Raw genomic sequence first — 17,413 nt, 5'->3', positions numbered from 1 at the left:
AATTGGTATCATCTCTGTGGGAAAGTTTGAGTAGGATCACTCATCTATAACGGGATGCAAAATTTATGTTGAAATGTTACGTAGTTTTAGAGATCAAAAACTGTAAAATTGTTCAACCTTTTGTTTGAACCGGAAGTCAAGGTCAAATGGGGTCATTTTGTGTGTAGCGTTTTTTGAAGTTTGATCGACCTGTCCGATGATATGTAGATTGTCAAAATCCACCATGTGGTTCAGGAGCTATGATTTCTTTAAAATATTTAACTTTGATTTGTTGTAATTCAAAACCTGATGACGTCATCATGACATCATTAAGTTTGTGTGGTCTTATTATTAAGGTTCAATTGTCTGATGAGTTTCAATGTTAAATTCCATATCAATCTTGAGTTATGACAACAAATTGTCTTTTTTTACAAAAAAACACAAAAAACACAAAGGCAGAGTTTGACCTTCCGGTACGACCGGAAGATGAGGTCATACGATTTTGGCGTTAACTTTTCAAATGTTGTCCAAGTCTTTATCTATGTGATGCCCAAGTATGAACATCATAGCATTAATATTCGTTGAGATACAGCGAAAAGCAAATGTCGTTTTTCAACTTTAAAAACCTTGCCATGACGTCATCAATGACGTCATCATTCCCAAAAAGTGGCGGTTTCGTTTACTCACTATTGCCGATGTACATAGTAAGTTTTAAGTTTGTACAAGCTTTACTTTTGTTTAAAATTGCTGGAGAAGGTTCGCAGGGAAAGAAGAACGCGAGGAAAAAAAAAAACAGAACAATAACAATAGTTGTTCGGCTGTTGGCCGAACACCTAAAAAAACCCAGAACAATTACAATAGTTGTTCGGCTGTTGGCCGAACACCTAAAAACAGAGCAATAACAATAGGTGCTGAAATGCACGAACACCTAAATAGAGCGCCGATCATATTGACCTTTGACTCGGTCTAGTTTGAATAGTCATGTTCAATTCGTCACGTGATATGAATATTGCATACATTAAAAGTAATTTACATAGTCTGGCCACGCCTTCAATTTGCAAATGTCCTAGACCTTGGTGAGCACAGGACATGGGGAGATCCGGAAATCAGAGAAGCAGAGCGCCCGCTAGCGTTCGTTCATTACAAGCGGGTACAGTTTTTGCCGTGGATAATCGGAACGTTGGTTGTGTGTGACCGCGCAACACCACCAATGGTCTAGGAACCTAGACTACAGGCTAAGACAAAATATATACGCAACATCGTGTTTTTTTTCTCTCAATATCTACAGGTATTGGAGTCGACGACATGTTCATCATGGTTGCTGCCTGGCGACAGACTGACGCCACACTGCCCGTGGAAGAGCGCATGCGCAAAGCCTTCTCCGAGGCTGCCATGTCGATAACCATCACGTCCATCACAGATGCCTTGGCTTTCGGTATTAGCGTTATAACGTACTTCAGATCGGTGCGTATATTCTGCATTTATACCGGCGTGGCTGTCATCTTTGACTACGTATACCAGATTACTTTCTTCGGTGCCTGCATGGCTCTATTTGGTAGACGTGAGGCGGCGAACAGACACTGTATGTCATGTCTTAAAGTCAAACCTAAGGAGGAGACCGAATCTACAGCGTACAAGATATTCTGCGCAGGTGAGTCGCAGCCTCCAGCCGGCCAAGATCATGCATTGATGATATTCTTCAAGAACTATTACGGTCCCTTCATCACAAGATGGTGGATGATAGTTCTTATCATAGTCTTATACCTTGGCTACCTGGGTGCCGCCATCTATGGATGTACCCAGGTACAAGAAGGTCTGAGTCTGCGCAACCTCGCCCGAGATAACTCATACGCTGCTGACTTCCTAGATATGGAAAGTGCCTACTTCAAGCAGTATGGTCCGCAGGTTGCATTGGTGTTCACCGAGAAAAGAGACGTCTGGAATCCCATAGTACAAGACATCATGGAACAGACTTTAACAAAGATGGAAGACAACGAGTATACGTTTAGTAGAGACCAGAATCTGTCTGCTTCATGGCTACGAGACTATCTTGATTTCCTGAACTCTACCAACCTCAAAGAACCAAACCAAGCCCAGTTCATCAACTTTCTCCGAGACGACTTCCTCAAACATCCAGCCTTCAAACAGTACTCCCTTGATATTGTTTTCTGCGATAACGGCACCAACATTAAGGCCTCGAGATTCTTTGTCACAACGAAAGACCTGAACACCACCGAAAAAGAAAGATTCATGATGACTGAGCTGAGACAAATTGCAAAGGATTCAGAGCTACCTGCAATAGTCTACCACCCAAACTTCATCTTCTATGATCAATACATATCAATCTTGCCAAACACGCTTCAGAACTTAGGCATCGCGGTCGGAGCTATGTTTATTATAGCTTTAATCATGATCCCGAACCCAATCTGTCCTTTCATCGTTACTCTGGCTGTAGCCTCTATCGTTACAGGGGTGGCTGGGTACATGACCTTTTGGCAAGTCAACCTCGATTCCATCGCCATGACGAACCTCATTCTCTGCGTAGGGTTCAGTGTGGATTTCTCAGCACACATCAGCTACGCATACGTCACAGCAAAACAAGGTTCACGTCAGGAAAACATCATCCATGCTCTGTACTCCGTCGGCATGCCCATCGTACAGGGTTCCCTCTCTACCATACTCGGCGTCGTAGTTCTCGCCTTTACAGATTCGTACATCTTCAGAACCTTCTTCAAGACGACGTTTCTAGTTATCTTCATCGGTGCCTTGCATGGACTTGTTTTCCTCCCCGTTTTCCTCCGGCTCACAATTCCCGTGAAGACGAGTCCCCCAACGAACTACGCGAACGGTACTGCAATGGTTGTGGTTCCAGTCGACCATCAACCGAGGCTGGCCACCGTGTCCTCCCACGTCGCACCCAGACCGCTCTCTGCACCCTGTTACATCAACAACCACAAGACGATGCCCACCACCCCGTTGTCCCCAAGCCCTCCATCATATCAAGACTACCTGCGAGATTTGGCGTCTGACAGATCATTGCACATCCCTAGGGCTAGGCCTATGTCAGTTTTAGTTTAGTTTTAGTTTTATTAGACTTTACACTGGCATAAAAATATAGAAATACAAATCGATACATAAAGAAATAAAGAATCAAATTAGCTATAAAAAATACCAAGCCAGTGAGTGACGAGGAGGAACAGGTGACCAGCACCTCTACAAAGCCGTCCTGTCACAAGAAATGTCCCCTGAAACCCACCCCATTTCAAAAAACCACCCAACCCACCAAAAAAAAAAAAAAAAAGGGAGCGCTTTAAGGCGGGACTGACAATTACAGACGACAAGAAGAGCAATGGCAGTGCGACACCCAAGTGCAGACATCATCCGCTGAAAAGTCAGATGCAAACTTGTCCCTGTAAAATTGGAGAAGAAGAGTCTTAAATGCTGACAAGGACACGCTAGATCTGACCGACAGCGGAAGCTGGTTCCACATGGGGACAATCCGCTGAAAATAAAACGACTTATGGGATTCTGTTTTACAACGAGGAACTGATAATTTGAAGGGATCAGAAGACAGTCTAGTGGCAGGACGGCCCTGTGTAACATTAAAACTTACATATCTATTAACATTTATGTCAATTTGACCGTATTTACATTTAAAAAACAAAATAAGATCACAAATTTCCCTTCTAAAAGAGAGTGGTAAAATTGAAAGCTGTTCTAACCGGGTCTTATAGTCATCTTGAGGACGATGCAAAATGAATTTGGTGGCTCGTCTCTGGACACCTTCAACAAGTTTTATATTACGTTTTGAAGTTCCGCTCCAAATTGAACTACAGTATTCTAGGTCACTTCTAATTAATGCAGTATAGAGAGATTTAGAAACTCTGCTAGGAGCGTCGTAACCAATAGTGCGTTTAATCATACCCAACTTTCTATTGCACTTGGCAGTAATGCGATTAATTTGAGAATTCCAAATAAAATCAACAGAAATATCTACACCTAAATCACGAAAAGAGTCTGTTCTTTCAAGATGAGAATTATTCAAGCTATAATCAAAATTAACACACTGTTTACGTCTAGAAATAGACATAGTTTGACACTTCTGGATGTTAAAGCTTAAGTCCCATTCAACACTCCACGAATACAAAGAATCTAGGTCATTCTGAAGAAGCCTACAGTCCGATGTGTTTTTAATGGACTTAAAGCATTTAGAGTCATCAGCAAATAAAGCTACAGTGGAATGTTGAACGGAACTGGGCATGTCATTTATATACAAAAGAAACAAAAGCGGACCTAAAACAGAACCCTGTGGAACCCCCGATACAACGGGGCGCCATTCAGAACTACTCCCTTCAACAACCACCCTTTGTTGGCGATTACGTAAGTATGAATTGAACCACTCTAGTAAGTTAGAATGGAACCCACAACTCTGTAATTTGTGTAAAAGTAATTTGTGAGAAACGCTATCGAATGCTTTAGAAAAATCGAGGTAAACCAAATCGAACTGCCCGGCTTTGTCCAAAACACAGCTGACCTCTTGATAAACAGACAAAAGTTGGGAAACAGTGGAGCGGCCTTTGACAAACCCGTGCTGTAAGTGATGAAGTTCACCCTGAATGGCAGGAAATATGGTATTAAAAATGGCCCTTTCCATAACCTTGGAACATACGCAAAGTAACGTGAAAGTGTCTCCGCAATGACAATAGCAGTCTAATCTTCCATTATTAGCATTGCCCAAGGCTCTTGAACGCATTAGCACTCCGCTCTGAACTTACCTGGGCCCAATTTCATTGAGCTGCTAAGCCCAAAATGTGCTTAGCATGAACTTTTTGCCTTGGTAAAAACAGGATACCAACCAAATTACCACGTGATTTTCAGGCTAAGCAAACAACAGCTGAATAACAGTAACAAGCAATATGCAACATAATGACAATTTGGTAATCCTGTTTTTACAAAGGAAGACATTTCATGCATGGCAAATTGTGCTTAGCAGCTCTATGAAATTGGGCACAGGCGGTAGCATGAGTATTTGTTTAGAACAACCTAGGATTCGAACTGCCTCTAACCCTTGCAATTTTAGAGCAGTGTCTTACCAACTAGACTACCGAGGTTGCCCGGTAGCTAGAGGCAGTTCGAATCCTATGTTTTGGCAGCGGGTACCGCAACGATATAATAGATGTTAAATTTGCATCGGGGATAAAGAATATTAATTTTGGTTTTTACCCATACATCGATGTGTGTTAATAGCACTGTATATGATTAAAATAATTTTTGTCTCATGAGACAAAAATTATTTTCATGACATTGTTTTACTCATTACCCAAAAACTACAGCACCTCAGCACGTAATATTTTTAGGGAAGCTTTCTACTATCATTATCTTCAAACTGTGTAAGTTTAGTGTAAATCTGTGGACATTGTGTTTTTTGTCCTACAAAAGTTACATAGACCCTTTAAATTTGAAAAATATTGTAAACTAAATGCAGTGAATGATTTCCCTTGTATAGCAGAGCAAAATGCTACGCAGAAGAACAAGAGTTGCAACTCAAAAGGTATCATTGGCTACTCAATATTAGTATTCAGTGTGCAGTGAGTGATTCCCCTTTCATAGAATAGCAAAATGCTACACAACACGTATCAGTTGCTACTCAGAACTCACAAATTGCTACTCAATCTTTGCATTCAGTGTGCAGTGAGTGATTTCCCTTGAAGGCCTAAAGCATTGAAAATGCTACACAAAATGTTGCTACTCAAAAATCACAAATTGCTAATCAATATTGGCATTCAGTGAGCACAAAATATGTTCTGTCTATATGTTTTGCTTTGCAAAATTGCTTGATGAAATCGGACCCTGGTGCGCACAAAATCTGTTCAAGGACTATGATGAAGTTAATTGTTGATTTACGAAATACTAAATATGGAAAAGACTTGTTTTTTTTGGGCTCTTACAGCAATTATAATTGTAAAATTTATAAAATCTTCATATGAAGTTAAGTTAGAGTGGATGTGTTGTCATGTTCAAAGCAGACTTGTGGCTGTATTAGGAATTATGATTTCTCATCCACTTATTGAATGCATGCGCCCTCCCTCCCTCCGTTATAAAGGGTAAGGGATCGAATGCAGCAACTTGGTGGTGGGAATTCATCATTCCATACATCCTCAAGCCGGCTTTGATCATGATGTCAATATTTTACTACATGCTTCAATGGATCGCCTCAATCTTGTAGCCAGGGTTTAGTGTTTGTGTGACAATTGCTTGAAAGCTTAAACAAATATTTATTTATGTTAATTTCTTAACTTTAATTACTGCACCTAATGAGCACACAGAGTAGTTTAAAATTCTGCACAAAAATAACATGCTGGTAAAACCAAGGTAAAAATTCATTTCTAAGACTAAACAAAATGTTGGGACTTAACTTAGTACAGAGCAAATGAGAACAAAACAAGATGGTTTAAAGACTTTTCAAATTTAACGACAAACATTAACTGAACATTGTAGTCAGCTGTAACTAACATCCATTCTATTAGTACTCAGATTAATCTGGTATTGTAGGTCCAATGACTACCAGGCCTTGGTGCCCCTTTAAAAGTTTCCTACTGACTTCAAGAATTTTCCAATGGAAGTGCCCTTTGCAAAATGAAAATTGCCTTATCATTTTTAAGCTGAAATTCTAGGCTTGAACAGTTTACCATAAAGTGCAGTCTTATCAGCCAGAATCGAATTCATTTTGTTGTTTGTAATTCAGGCTATTTTACAGCCACAATGTGAGGAAATAAAATAATCAGCTCATACCAGTCATGTTTAATCACTCTTGTCATTCTGCCTGCTTATTTCTGTCTTACTGTTCATTCCGACTCAAAATGTACATTATGCCTAGGTTTTTTCAGTGATTCCTCTTCCACACTTCCCTCAACCTGACCCGACTCCAACTCTAAGCCCAGCCCTCCTCAGTCACAGCAAGTCCAAAGACTTAGACACAAAAATACACTAACATTCTTACTAAAAATAGAAGCTGTTAGAGCGTCAACATGGTCAAAGATCAAGAGGGCATCCCATTGCCACATTTATGGACACCCTGGAGCGAGACTCTGGAATTTTAGAGAGTTTTATTCTCAACTAAGGATGGTTCTGCGACGGTTGTAGTTTTCAGCCAAGGGTTGTCGTTTTCAGCACAACGCAGATTCATCTCAAGTATACTGTGGTAGAAATTGAGGGACGACCGTCCTCAAAGCTGACGCATGTTCAAGTGACACAAAATGTCATCATTACTGTCGCAGAACCATCCGTCTTCCAAAACGATCACTCCCTTATCCTTATAACTAAGCCCGAGCAACTAGTGAAATCTACTACTTGACAAAAATAGTCGTGACCTTTGACACAAGTCGTGACTAACAGACTTGCAGCAGCAGCAGCAGCAGCAGCAGCAGCAGCAGCAGCAGCAGCAGCAGCAGCAGCAGCAGCAGCAGCAGCAGCAGCAGCAGCAGCAGCAGCAGCAGGAATAATACTAATAATACTAATAATAATGGCGGACAGTGTTAACATCGAGCGCAGAAGCTTGCATTGTCATGTCAGGAGGACCGAGGAGAGCTTGTTGAAAGTTGCACAAAGGTACACGAGGGCAGACGAAGTTGGGCCGAAGGAGTACAAGAGGGAAAGGAAGGAGGAAAGACATCAAGATTGGAGAAACAAACCACTTCATGGCCGGTTCTTGAGGTGTACTGAGGAAGTGGCCAGCAGCGAGTCATGTAATTGGTTAAAGAGTGGAGAACTAAAGAAGGAAACAGAGGGCTTGATTACTGCGGCGCAAGACCAGTCTCTAAGGACAAATGTAATGAAGGCAAGGATAGAGAAAACAAACGTCTCTCCTATGTGTAGAATGTGCAATAAAGCAGAGGAGACTGTATTTCATATTGTTAGCGAATGCAGTAAGATGGCACAGACGGAGTACAAAGAAAGACATGACAAGCTGGCCAAGGTGATTCACTGGGATCTGTGTAAGGAGTATGGTGTCAAAGTGCTTGCGAAACGGTACGACCATGTTCCGGAGAAAGTTGTAGAGACCGACCAGGTCAAGATCCTATGGGACTTTAACATTCAGACCGATCATGTTATACAACATAGGCGTCCGGATGTTGTGCTATTAGATAAGACGAAGAAGATGTGTCATCTCATTGACATAGCTGTGCCAGGTGATATAAGGGTAGCTTCGAAGGAGATGGAAAAGATCGAGAAGTACCAGGACCTGGCCAGGGAACTTCGTAAGATTTGGCAGGTAAAGGTAAAAGTAGTCCCCGTGGTGGTTGGAGCACTTGGCACCATTCCCAAAGTACTGGGGAAACATCTAGATGAAATAGGGACAAATGTGAGGGTAGATCTGTTACAGAAGGCAGCGCTTTTGGGAACAGCGAGGATCCTGAGAAAGACCCTTGAGAGCTAAGGCTACGGGACGTAGCCCGACTCGAGGAGTTACCGGCACAAAGGAAAAAGAGATCTTTCTTTTGCATGCTGTGATAAAATGAAATAATAATAATAATAATAATAATAATATTTGTTTCCCCCTGTAACTTGCATCCAAGTCACAATTATTGATTTCACTTTATGTTAATTAAAGGTCTTGCTGTAGTGCTCTAGCAACGCAAACAGACTTTAGTTTTGGATTAGCTGTAAAAACCTCATGGAAATCAAACTGAACTTGATAGAAATATTATTTCCCCTTTAAATTAAGAAATATCCTCAGGGTTTGCCGTATTAATTTTTATTTCAAATGAAACAGGGACGCTTTTTAACACTGAACTAGCCAGCCAGCCAGCTAGTCTGCCAGACAGACTACGCTGGTGTTTTAACTGGCAATTGGCCAGCGGACCACTGATAAAGGAGCGAACTGACCATTCAGGGTTCAAAGTTTACACTGGACCACAGGCCCAAGGGTCAGTGATTTTATTGTCGGGCAAGTAAACTCATAACCTGACAAGTCCATCTGTCTTGTGTTTTTCAAGTGAATTAGCAACACCTTGCTGTGTAATATCTTAACAAAAACAAATTGTGATCAAATGTTGACTTTGGGTCTGATAAGTATACCAGGGGACTGCCCATGATTTATCTATTACTGGAATAGTGCTTTCCATAGATCGTAAAAATAGCCTCAAACCAAAGAAGTGTTCAAAATTTATAGCTTTAGATACCATTGTTTACTGCCATATATTCAAAGGGGTTTCCTTTAAAGGTAAATTGCAAATTTACATTACTATATTTGAAAATGTGTGGTGGTCGGAAATAAAGAAAATTCTGCCAGTGGTGTTTGGTGAATCCTAAATGCGGGCACCAACCACAGAATTACCTTTAAATTCTATGAGTAATTGACTTTACTTCAATTGAGTAATTTTATGACAAGTGAGATACATACATGTACATGTACATGTCCTCCCCATAGTGCTTTAATTAGGGAAGAAAAGGGTAGCGACGAGTTCTTTAACGGCCGTTTAAAACCGGCAGGGTCATTGCCGTGTAATAAAGGTCCGAGCCTGAAATGCCTTTTTGGTTAAAAGGCATAATAAAGTAAGAAACTTATCCGTTTCCGACGTGCTTGAGCTCTGTATGTACGACGTTCGTGTGTTGCATTGTTACGACTGAGACGCCCAGTTTCCGGATCCGTTCGTGCACGGCCAACTCACCGACAGTGCCCGCATTGGCCGTAACAAGAGAAGTCTTGCACCAAGACTAACCGGTTATAAACAGAGTCCAGCTGGTCATTATCAACCGTTTAGACACCCCCGCTTGACGCGATCTCCACCTGAGGTATTTATGAATGCCTTTTCAACACTCCGACAACTCCATCTACCTTGGCTTGACACTTGCCAAAGTGAGCTTGAAGAATCGACATCGTCTGGAAACTCACACACTCCAAATGGGGAGCAAACCCATCCACTGTCCGAACAACAGCACTGTCATGTCCTGTCTGGGAACGCTCAACACATGCTGCAAAGCCGAACCCGACCCTCAATGAATGTTGCCGTATCATCATGTGGGAAGAAGCAGACCATGAGCCATCTACTGTGTTATCGACAACTCCATTCACCTGTCACAGCCAATGACCTTTGCGCTGCAAAGGACGTTGCAATCCTATGCGCGGACCACTGGAGGGACACCATATAGAACAGGAAGGACACGATGAAGAAGCAAGTCTTTTTTCTTCTCATTTTTGAATCTGGTCTTGTCACTATTTTTAGCTCCTAAATTTGAGCACCGCCATTGCCCACCCTTTCCCAACGAATCTCATGTTGTGCCTGGTCATATATCATAGAATAATTTCATTTCAAAGATTTGTAGAAAATCGTAAGCTCCTCGTCTTTTTTTAATAATAATAATAATACAGGGTTTATAATGCGCAAACCTAATGTAAGTCTATGTAAGCAAGTTCCCTCTTGAAGTCGTCAAGTGAAAGGAGCTGCTGGGTGATTTAATTATACCAATACTTGCCATGAATGCTTTATGAATCTTCACAATAGGAGTGCCCTTGTACATTTAAAACAAAATTTGTCATTGTTCCACACCACAATTTTAATTAAGGCTGCTCTCTGGTAGTTTCAATAAAGTCACTTTTTAATCAAAGTTGAGCTATTCACAACAGTGAAGACAATACAAACAGGCAACCAATCGTATCATTTGGGCTGGCGTCCTTATAACATGTGACCAGGAATAACCAACCAGCACCCGACGAGAGTCTCCATGCCATATATAAATACATGGGATTTGAGACTTAGCTCGGTGAGGTATCGTTTTGGTTTGCGGTAACACGTGTATCTACTTGCCAGGTAGAATTTGTTCTTTGGAGAACTGTCTTGCTATAAATTCGGAATAGATTGTTTGAGACTTCTCAGTTCTGAAAAGAACTGTCCTGCTTTTAAACTACTACCTGGGCTGAAGGTAAACAATCGGATGATACTACTCCTCTAGCTGTTAGTGGATCATTATTAACTTCACTATCGCGGAGTAAGTTCTTTAATTTGTCTCAACGTTTCGACTATAGCTTGCTCTTGTCTTCGTCAGGAGACAGTTTGTGAACATTCAGCTTTCCAATGTCGAGATATTGGTCTGAAAGATATCTATATTTGCCAAGACTGAATCTACATCCAATTCTTGAACAAAAATTAAGTTTGGTTTGAAACTTTGCATACTAGTGGAAGTAGGATATAGTAAATGTTTGCCGTAAACATGGTGTTACCGCAAACCTTTACTATAAAAAAAACCCCACTAATTTCTTATATTGAAGTTATTTTTACTCTTTAGAATGCAAACTTGTCTCAACCACCCTTCTGGAGTTTGATGAGTTGTAATTTGAGTTTTACACATGCAGTTAAAACACAAGTTCTGTGTAGCTAAAGGACTAAAATAATTATAGACATGACAATTGAAATAGCTGCTCAGAAAGACAAAAAGAATAATTAGAATAATTAGTACATGCCAGATTTGGCATGTACTTTAATTTTTATTTATTTATATGGCACCAATTATAAGAATTTGGGGGGGGGAATCTTTTTTTCCAAAGAATTTTTGTTTATTGCAAATTTTCAATTGCAGTACACATGTAGTTATGCACTCGGCAACCCTAACCAGAAATGCATTTCATTCACTTCATTGTCCTTGAATATAATCAAGTCAACTGGATTTACTGTTTATCCCTGGCAACAGTTTCACGTCCTATCTTGGACGCATCATCAAGCCGACTGATCTTGTGGCAGATCCCTCAATGCTGCACGATTCAGTGACCCCAAAACGGGTCACCAACCTTTTGTCGCTACCAGATCAGTCGGCCTGATGATGCATCCAGGATAGGACGTGAAACTGTCATCACGAATAATAGTAATTCCAGTTGACTTGATTATATTCACTACCAGTATTATATTATCGGATGACGGAGAACATTCATAAATGTTTGAATTCATAGTTTCGACTTTTTTTGACATTGTTCAGACAGTCGAAAATAAAACAAAAACCAATATTCAATTCAATTCAAGAATACATTCAATCATAATTCAAATATACAAGGTAAATTCAATAAACACAAGAAATAGTTTAATAATATGTACAGAATACATTAAATCACTTGTCTTCATCATATTTACACTGATCATCAGATATGATGTCAGTCCGTTCAGGCCAGCCGAAAGGTGGCGGTGAAGCAAAAATGAAGGACAGCAACCATACCGATAAAATCATTAACAAAACCCGCAAGTTGTTCTGCTTGGTGTTGTTCTTCAAAGGAGACGCGATGGAGAAGTAGCGGTTCAGTCCAATAGCGCAAAGATGGAGAATTGAAGCAGTGCAGCATGACACATCAACGAAGATGAAGAAATCGCACGCCATTCGACCAAAGTGCCATTTTCCATCAGACATCTCCACGATCAGGGACAACGGGAGGACGAAGAGAGCGATGGATAGGTCGGCAACAGCCAAGGAAGCAAAGAAGAAATTCTCAAAAATGCGAAGATGCTTCTTTAAGAGAACGGCAAAGATGACGAGTGAATTTCCCAACGCAATGAGGACAATCAGGATAGTGAGGATGATTCCGACCGGCCACCGCACCTACCGACTTCACTCCCGGGAGAAAAACCCCAAATGTCCCGATCACCAGCAATGGGTGAAGAGGGGAGTCCCGTACAATTTTCGGTATCCATTCTGGCCTACATCAGCAAACCCTTTTCTTAAGGGGTTCCATGCCAGATGGATGCATTTTAAAGGCCTCTCATAATATTTCGTTTCATGATAGATTACATTGATATCTGGGAATCTATGTCTGCATTTTTACCGAATCCCCAAACCACAAACTCAAGTATTTCTCATACTGCGTCCTGTCTTCCCAATGCTCTCTCTGATTAATTTGTAGTCAGTGGCTCTGATCTGTGGTTTAGGGAACGCGTATTTTTTGCTAGCTAACCATAATATACATGTATTTGCGTTTCACTCTGTGATCGTGTTATAGGAAACAACGTGAGTACATTTATTCACATTAAATTGAGGTTGACGGCTGTTTCATGTTAAGCGAACAAGGCGAGTACATTATTCACACTGAAGCGAGTCCGATGACTGTTTCATGTTTGAGCGCTAAAGGCGAGAGCATTAATTCACATTACAGTGAGTTTAACGACTGCTTCATGTTCGGAGCGCCAAGGCGAGTGCATTAATTCATGTTAAAGCGAGTCCGATCACTGTTTCATAGTGTTTAGGCACAAATGTGAGAACATTAATTCACATTAAAAGCGAATTCAGACGACGACTGTTTCCTACCCTTCTCTTTTGGTTGATCATATTATTCCACTCTTTAAACATGCTGAACTTCTAACGGGGCTTTCTGAAAACCTTCAGGTGGGAGAAATACTTTTAATCCTTTGCTTAAAGACATTGGACACTATTGGTTTATCAAACTTCTCACTTGGTGTATCTCATAAAATAACAAACCTGTGAAAACTTGAGCTCAATTAATAGTCGCATTTGCGAGGTAATAATGAAAGAAAAAACACCATTGTCACACCAAGTTGTGTGCTTTCAGACGCTTGATTTCGAAACCTAAAAATTCTAAATCTGGGGTCTCGAAATCAAATTCGTGGAAAATTACTTCTTTCTCGAAAACTGTACGTTACTTCAGAGGGAGCCGTTTCTCACAATGTTTTATACCATCAACCTCTCTCCATTACTCGATACCTAGTAAGGTTTTATGTCAATAATTATTTTGAGTAATTACCAATTGTGTCCAGTGCCTTTAAAGATACTCGACTTACTCAAAATATCTGTTGGCCTACACAATTACCTGTTTACGAGCAAGGTAGAGCTTTTGACGTTAGAAATGGCTCCCTCTAAAAGTAATCTATTTTTTGAGAATGATGTTATTTCTCCATCAAATAATAAGACACTTATTTGTGCAACGAAGGTGTCTTTTTCTCGTACATCTTCAATGACCAACTGAACCCAAATTGTTACAGGTTTGCTATGTTATAAATAATGTTGGGACACAACAAGCTTGAGTGGGAAAACTGATCTTGACGATTACCTTACGGGTCCTGTGCCGCCTTTAAAGCAATCGCACACCATCGGTAAACAGTATTGTCCAAAGGCGCACACTCCGTGTATCACAACTTTTATAAAATTTAACAAACCTGTGAAAATTTAGGCTCAATCGGTCATCGGAGTCGGGAGAAAACAACGGGAAAACCCACCCTTGTTTTCGCACGTTTCGCCGTGTCATGACATGTGTTTAAAATAAATCCGTTATTCTCTATATCGAGAATTGATATTGTTTGACTGTTTTCTCAAGATGTAAAGCATTTCATGGAATAATATTTCAGGGGAAGTCTTTCACGATTACCTTCTGTAAACTCTGTTAGTTATTTGTAAATCTGTGAACTTTATTTTTGTTCTGTTCAGAAGGTGTCCAATGGCTTTAAAGGGTCTGTACGTGAATTACTATAATAAAATAAAAATCTTACAGTTAAATTGTTAAGGTTTGTTCCAATGAAATCATTGTATCCAATAAAATCATTGTATCCAATGAAATCCTTGTATCCAATGAAATCACTGTATCCAATGAAATCATTGTATCCAATGAAATCACTGTATCCAATAAAATCATTGTATCCAATGAAATCATTGTATCCAATGAAATCATTGTATCCAATGAAATCATTGTATCCAATGAAATCATTGTATCCAGTGAAATCATTGTACCCAATGAAATCATTGTATCCAATGAAATCATTGTATCCAATGAAATCACGGTATCCAATGAAATCACGGTATCCAATGAAATCACGGTATCCAATGAAATCATTGTAACCAGTGAAATCATTGTATCCAATGTGTCATCTCCCACCGGCGATGTGTTTATATTGTTGTTTGTAATTTATACGTTTCTCTTACGTTTATCAGTTTACCCTTGTTTGCATAAAGTCAAAGTTCAGTGGCCACAGCCAATCGCCTGCGGGCATTTAAGGAATTTCGCTTAAGGTGTGGCAAGCCCCTATTTTTTGTATACATATACCTGGGTGCCTGTATTTCCAAGTCATTTCTGTTCCTGATTCCGTTGTGTTGTGTTCGAGTTTATTTTAGTTCTTCTCAGACATGTAATTTTCCGTAGCCATCTCCCGTAAGTAGCCTTATTCTGTTTATAACTGTTATTTCTAGCATTCATCTTCCTTATGTATAAATATCTTTATTTTAACCTTCGCAGTCAAAACTTCCCTTATGTTAACATTTTCCTGTTCGGCATATTTAGCAAGTTGCCGTTTTCTTATAGTTATTTATCGCCGTTTGAGCCAACTCACTCGGTCCCCCTTTTACGGCTTATGGTCTCTGGAGTTAATTTCTCGTGTAATTCATTTTCTTGCTGCTTCATTCAGTATTTATTCTATTGCTTGGGATTATATTGTAGTGTACAAGTCCCCCGTTGTTTCCTGTATATTTTGGCTATTTAACGTTTATATCAGAATACCCCAGAATGCCCCCGTTTGTTTCCTATATATTTATCGTTGGTTTATGTAATGTTTGTATCAGAATACCAGTGAACGCCCCCAGAATACCGCAGAACATTTACCATGTGCACGGACGTAGTTTCTGAGTTTCTCCCGGCAATGATGTGAGTTTATTATATGTATTAGTTATTTCGCTGTTGTAATTTAACGCCGGATTTGTCTTTGTAGTTTCTTATATTCAAGTTTCACTTTTGTATCAGCCCTCGGTCGTTGCTTGGTTTATTGCTGTATCTCGTTCTGCATTTAAAGTTGTTTTTGTTAGTCTGATATGGTTCACCTTTGTCCCCCTTCCCTTAATTGTTTATAATGTACTTTCTTTTCGTGTCATTTATTAGCTATTTATGTATTTGTTATTTATAGTTTCACCTGTGTAATGTTGTACACTGAGTGCAAATAAATGGGAAAGCTCATCTAAAGGTCTCCGCCGTCTCCAATTTGTACCGTGCATGTGACAGTGAAAATCAGAGCCGTAAAACCGTCACCCTCTCATCCATCGTCGTCAACCGAAGTCGCCCTCCTGCCCCCGGCCATCAACAACTGCTATCGTGGTCACCAGCACAGTTTCGGCGCCATCGTCGACATCACCGGCGGTTAGTCGCCCAACTATGGCGCCCCTGAAGACGGCGAGGACGACAGCCAAGAGGGCGGTAACTAAAGAAATTAATTTAATTAAGCAATGTATAGCCGAAGATGACACTGATGGTATTGACGACGAAATTGTCAAACTTAAAGAGTTATTCAGAAAGTTTAAATCGGCCCACGATGCCTACCATGAGAAATTCACTCAAGATGAAGATATAGATGAAAGTGAGGCTTATTTTTATGATGAACAGAAGGAGTATATCTCTTCGTTGAATTCATTTAAAGTGTATTGTAAATCCACACAGGTTAAAACTGAAATTACTGCCGATGACTCAGATTTATCTCGTAATGAATTATTGCGTTTGCTTAATCTCCCTAGAGTAGAGTTAGAGAATTTTAGTGGTAATCCATTGCATTTCCATCAGTTCATTAGGGCATTTGATGTTAATGTAGACAAAATATGTCAAGACTCCGACCTTAAGTTGTCCCGGCTCATGCAATACACTTCAGGCCCCGCCAAGGAGGCGATTAGAGGTTGCCAGTTAATAGGAGGCGAAACTGGATATTATCAGGCTCGTTCAATATTATTTAGTCGTTTTGGTAACCCTCATTTGGTTACGGAGCGTCTTGTACGAGATTTGAAATCGGGTAGACCAGTTAGATCCCCCCAAGATATTCAACAATTTGCTGATGATATGAGTAATGCTTTTCTTGTTCTCAATCAGTTGGAGACTTTACAAGAAGTTAACACTCAGTCAGTCATATTAGAAATTATCAGTAGATTCCCGAGTTACATTCAGTCGAGGTGGAGAAAGTTGGTGTTCAAATCTAAGCACAACAGTGGTAATTATCCTGTATTTAAAGAGCTTGTTCAATTCATAGACTTGGTTGCCACAGAAGTGAACGACCCAGTGTATGGCATTAGTCAACCCAAGCAGGCAGATAGCGCGAGAAGTCAGTACAAGGCTTCTTCCTCTAACTTTTCCACATCTTTATCTGGGTACGATTCGGGAATGGGTACACAGCCAAGTGAGCAAGATGATCAAGTTAAGAATTTTGCTTATGCTAAACCTGAACAGCCATGTGTGTTATGTAGTCAGAGACACCGTTTGTGGAATTGTGGAAAGTTCAAACAGATGAATCCTAGAGATAGATTGCAGGTCGTAATTAATCATAAGTTATGTCATAATTGCCTCCTCCCATTTCATAATACTGATAATTGTGGTAAGCGATCTGTGTGTGGAGTTAGTGGGTGTGGTCAGAAACACACAATGTACATCCATCATTGTATTCAATGAAATCATTGCATCAAATGAAATCATTGTATTCAA

The 17,413-nt window shown here is 40.2% G+C and overlaps 2 protein-coding genes across 2 annotated transcripts in view; one reads left to right on the top strand and one right to left on the bottom strand.

The window, feature by feature from the left end:
- LOC117290058 (patched domain-containing protein 3-like) overlaps nucleotides 1-11,794 on the top strand; it is a 29,450-nt gene extending 17,656 nt beyond the window's left edge. Inside the window, exons 2-3 of the mRNA XM_033771305.1 lie at nucleotides 1,268-3,041; nucleotides 11,668-11,794. Of these exons, the coding sequence (XP_033627196.1) occupies nucleotides 1,268-3,041; nucleotides 11,668-11,794 (1,901 nt within the window). The remainder of the gene's footprint in view (nucleotides 1-1,267; nucleotides 3,042-11,667) is intronic.
- Nucleotides 11,795-12,078: 284 nt separating this feature from the next.
- On the bottom strand, nucleotides 12,079-13,305 carry LOC117290052 (octopamine receptor-like). Its single transcript, XM_033771297.1, has 2 exons — nucleotides 13,264-13,305; nucleotides 12,079-12,471 (listed from the first exon to the last, which is right to left on the bottom strand). The coding sequence occupies exons 1-2, from the start codon at nucleotides 13,303-13,305 to the stop codon at nucleotides 12,079-12,081; spliced, it is 435 nt and encodes a 144-aa protein (XP_033627188.1).
- Between the last annotated feature and the right edge of the window lie 4,108 nt (nucleotides 13,306-17,413).

Source organism: Asterias rubens, chromosome 5 (assembly GCF_902459465.1).
Source record: "Asterias rubens chromosome 5, eAstRub1.3, whole genome shotgun sequence".
Lineage (NCBI taxonomy): Eukaryota > Metazoa > Echinodermata > Asteroidea > Forcipulatida > Asteriidae > Asterias > Asterias rubens.
Note: the sequence above shows the minus strand (reverse complement) of the source record. Positions and strands in the feature narration are given on the sequence as shown.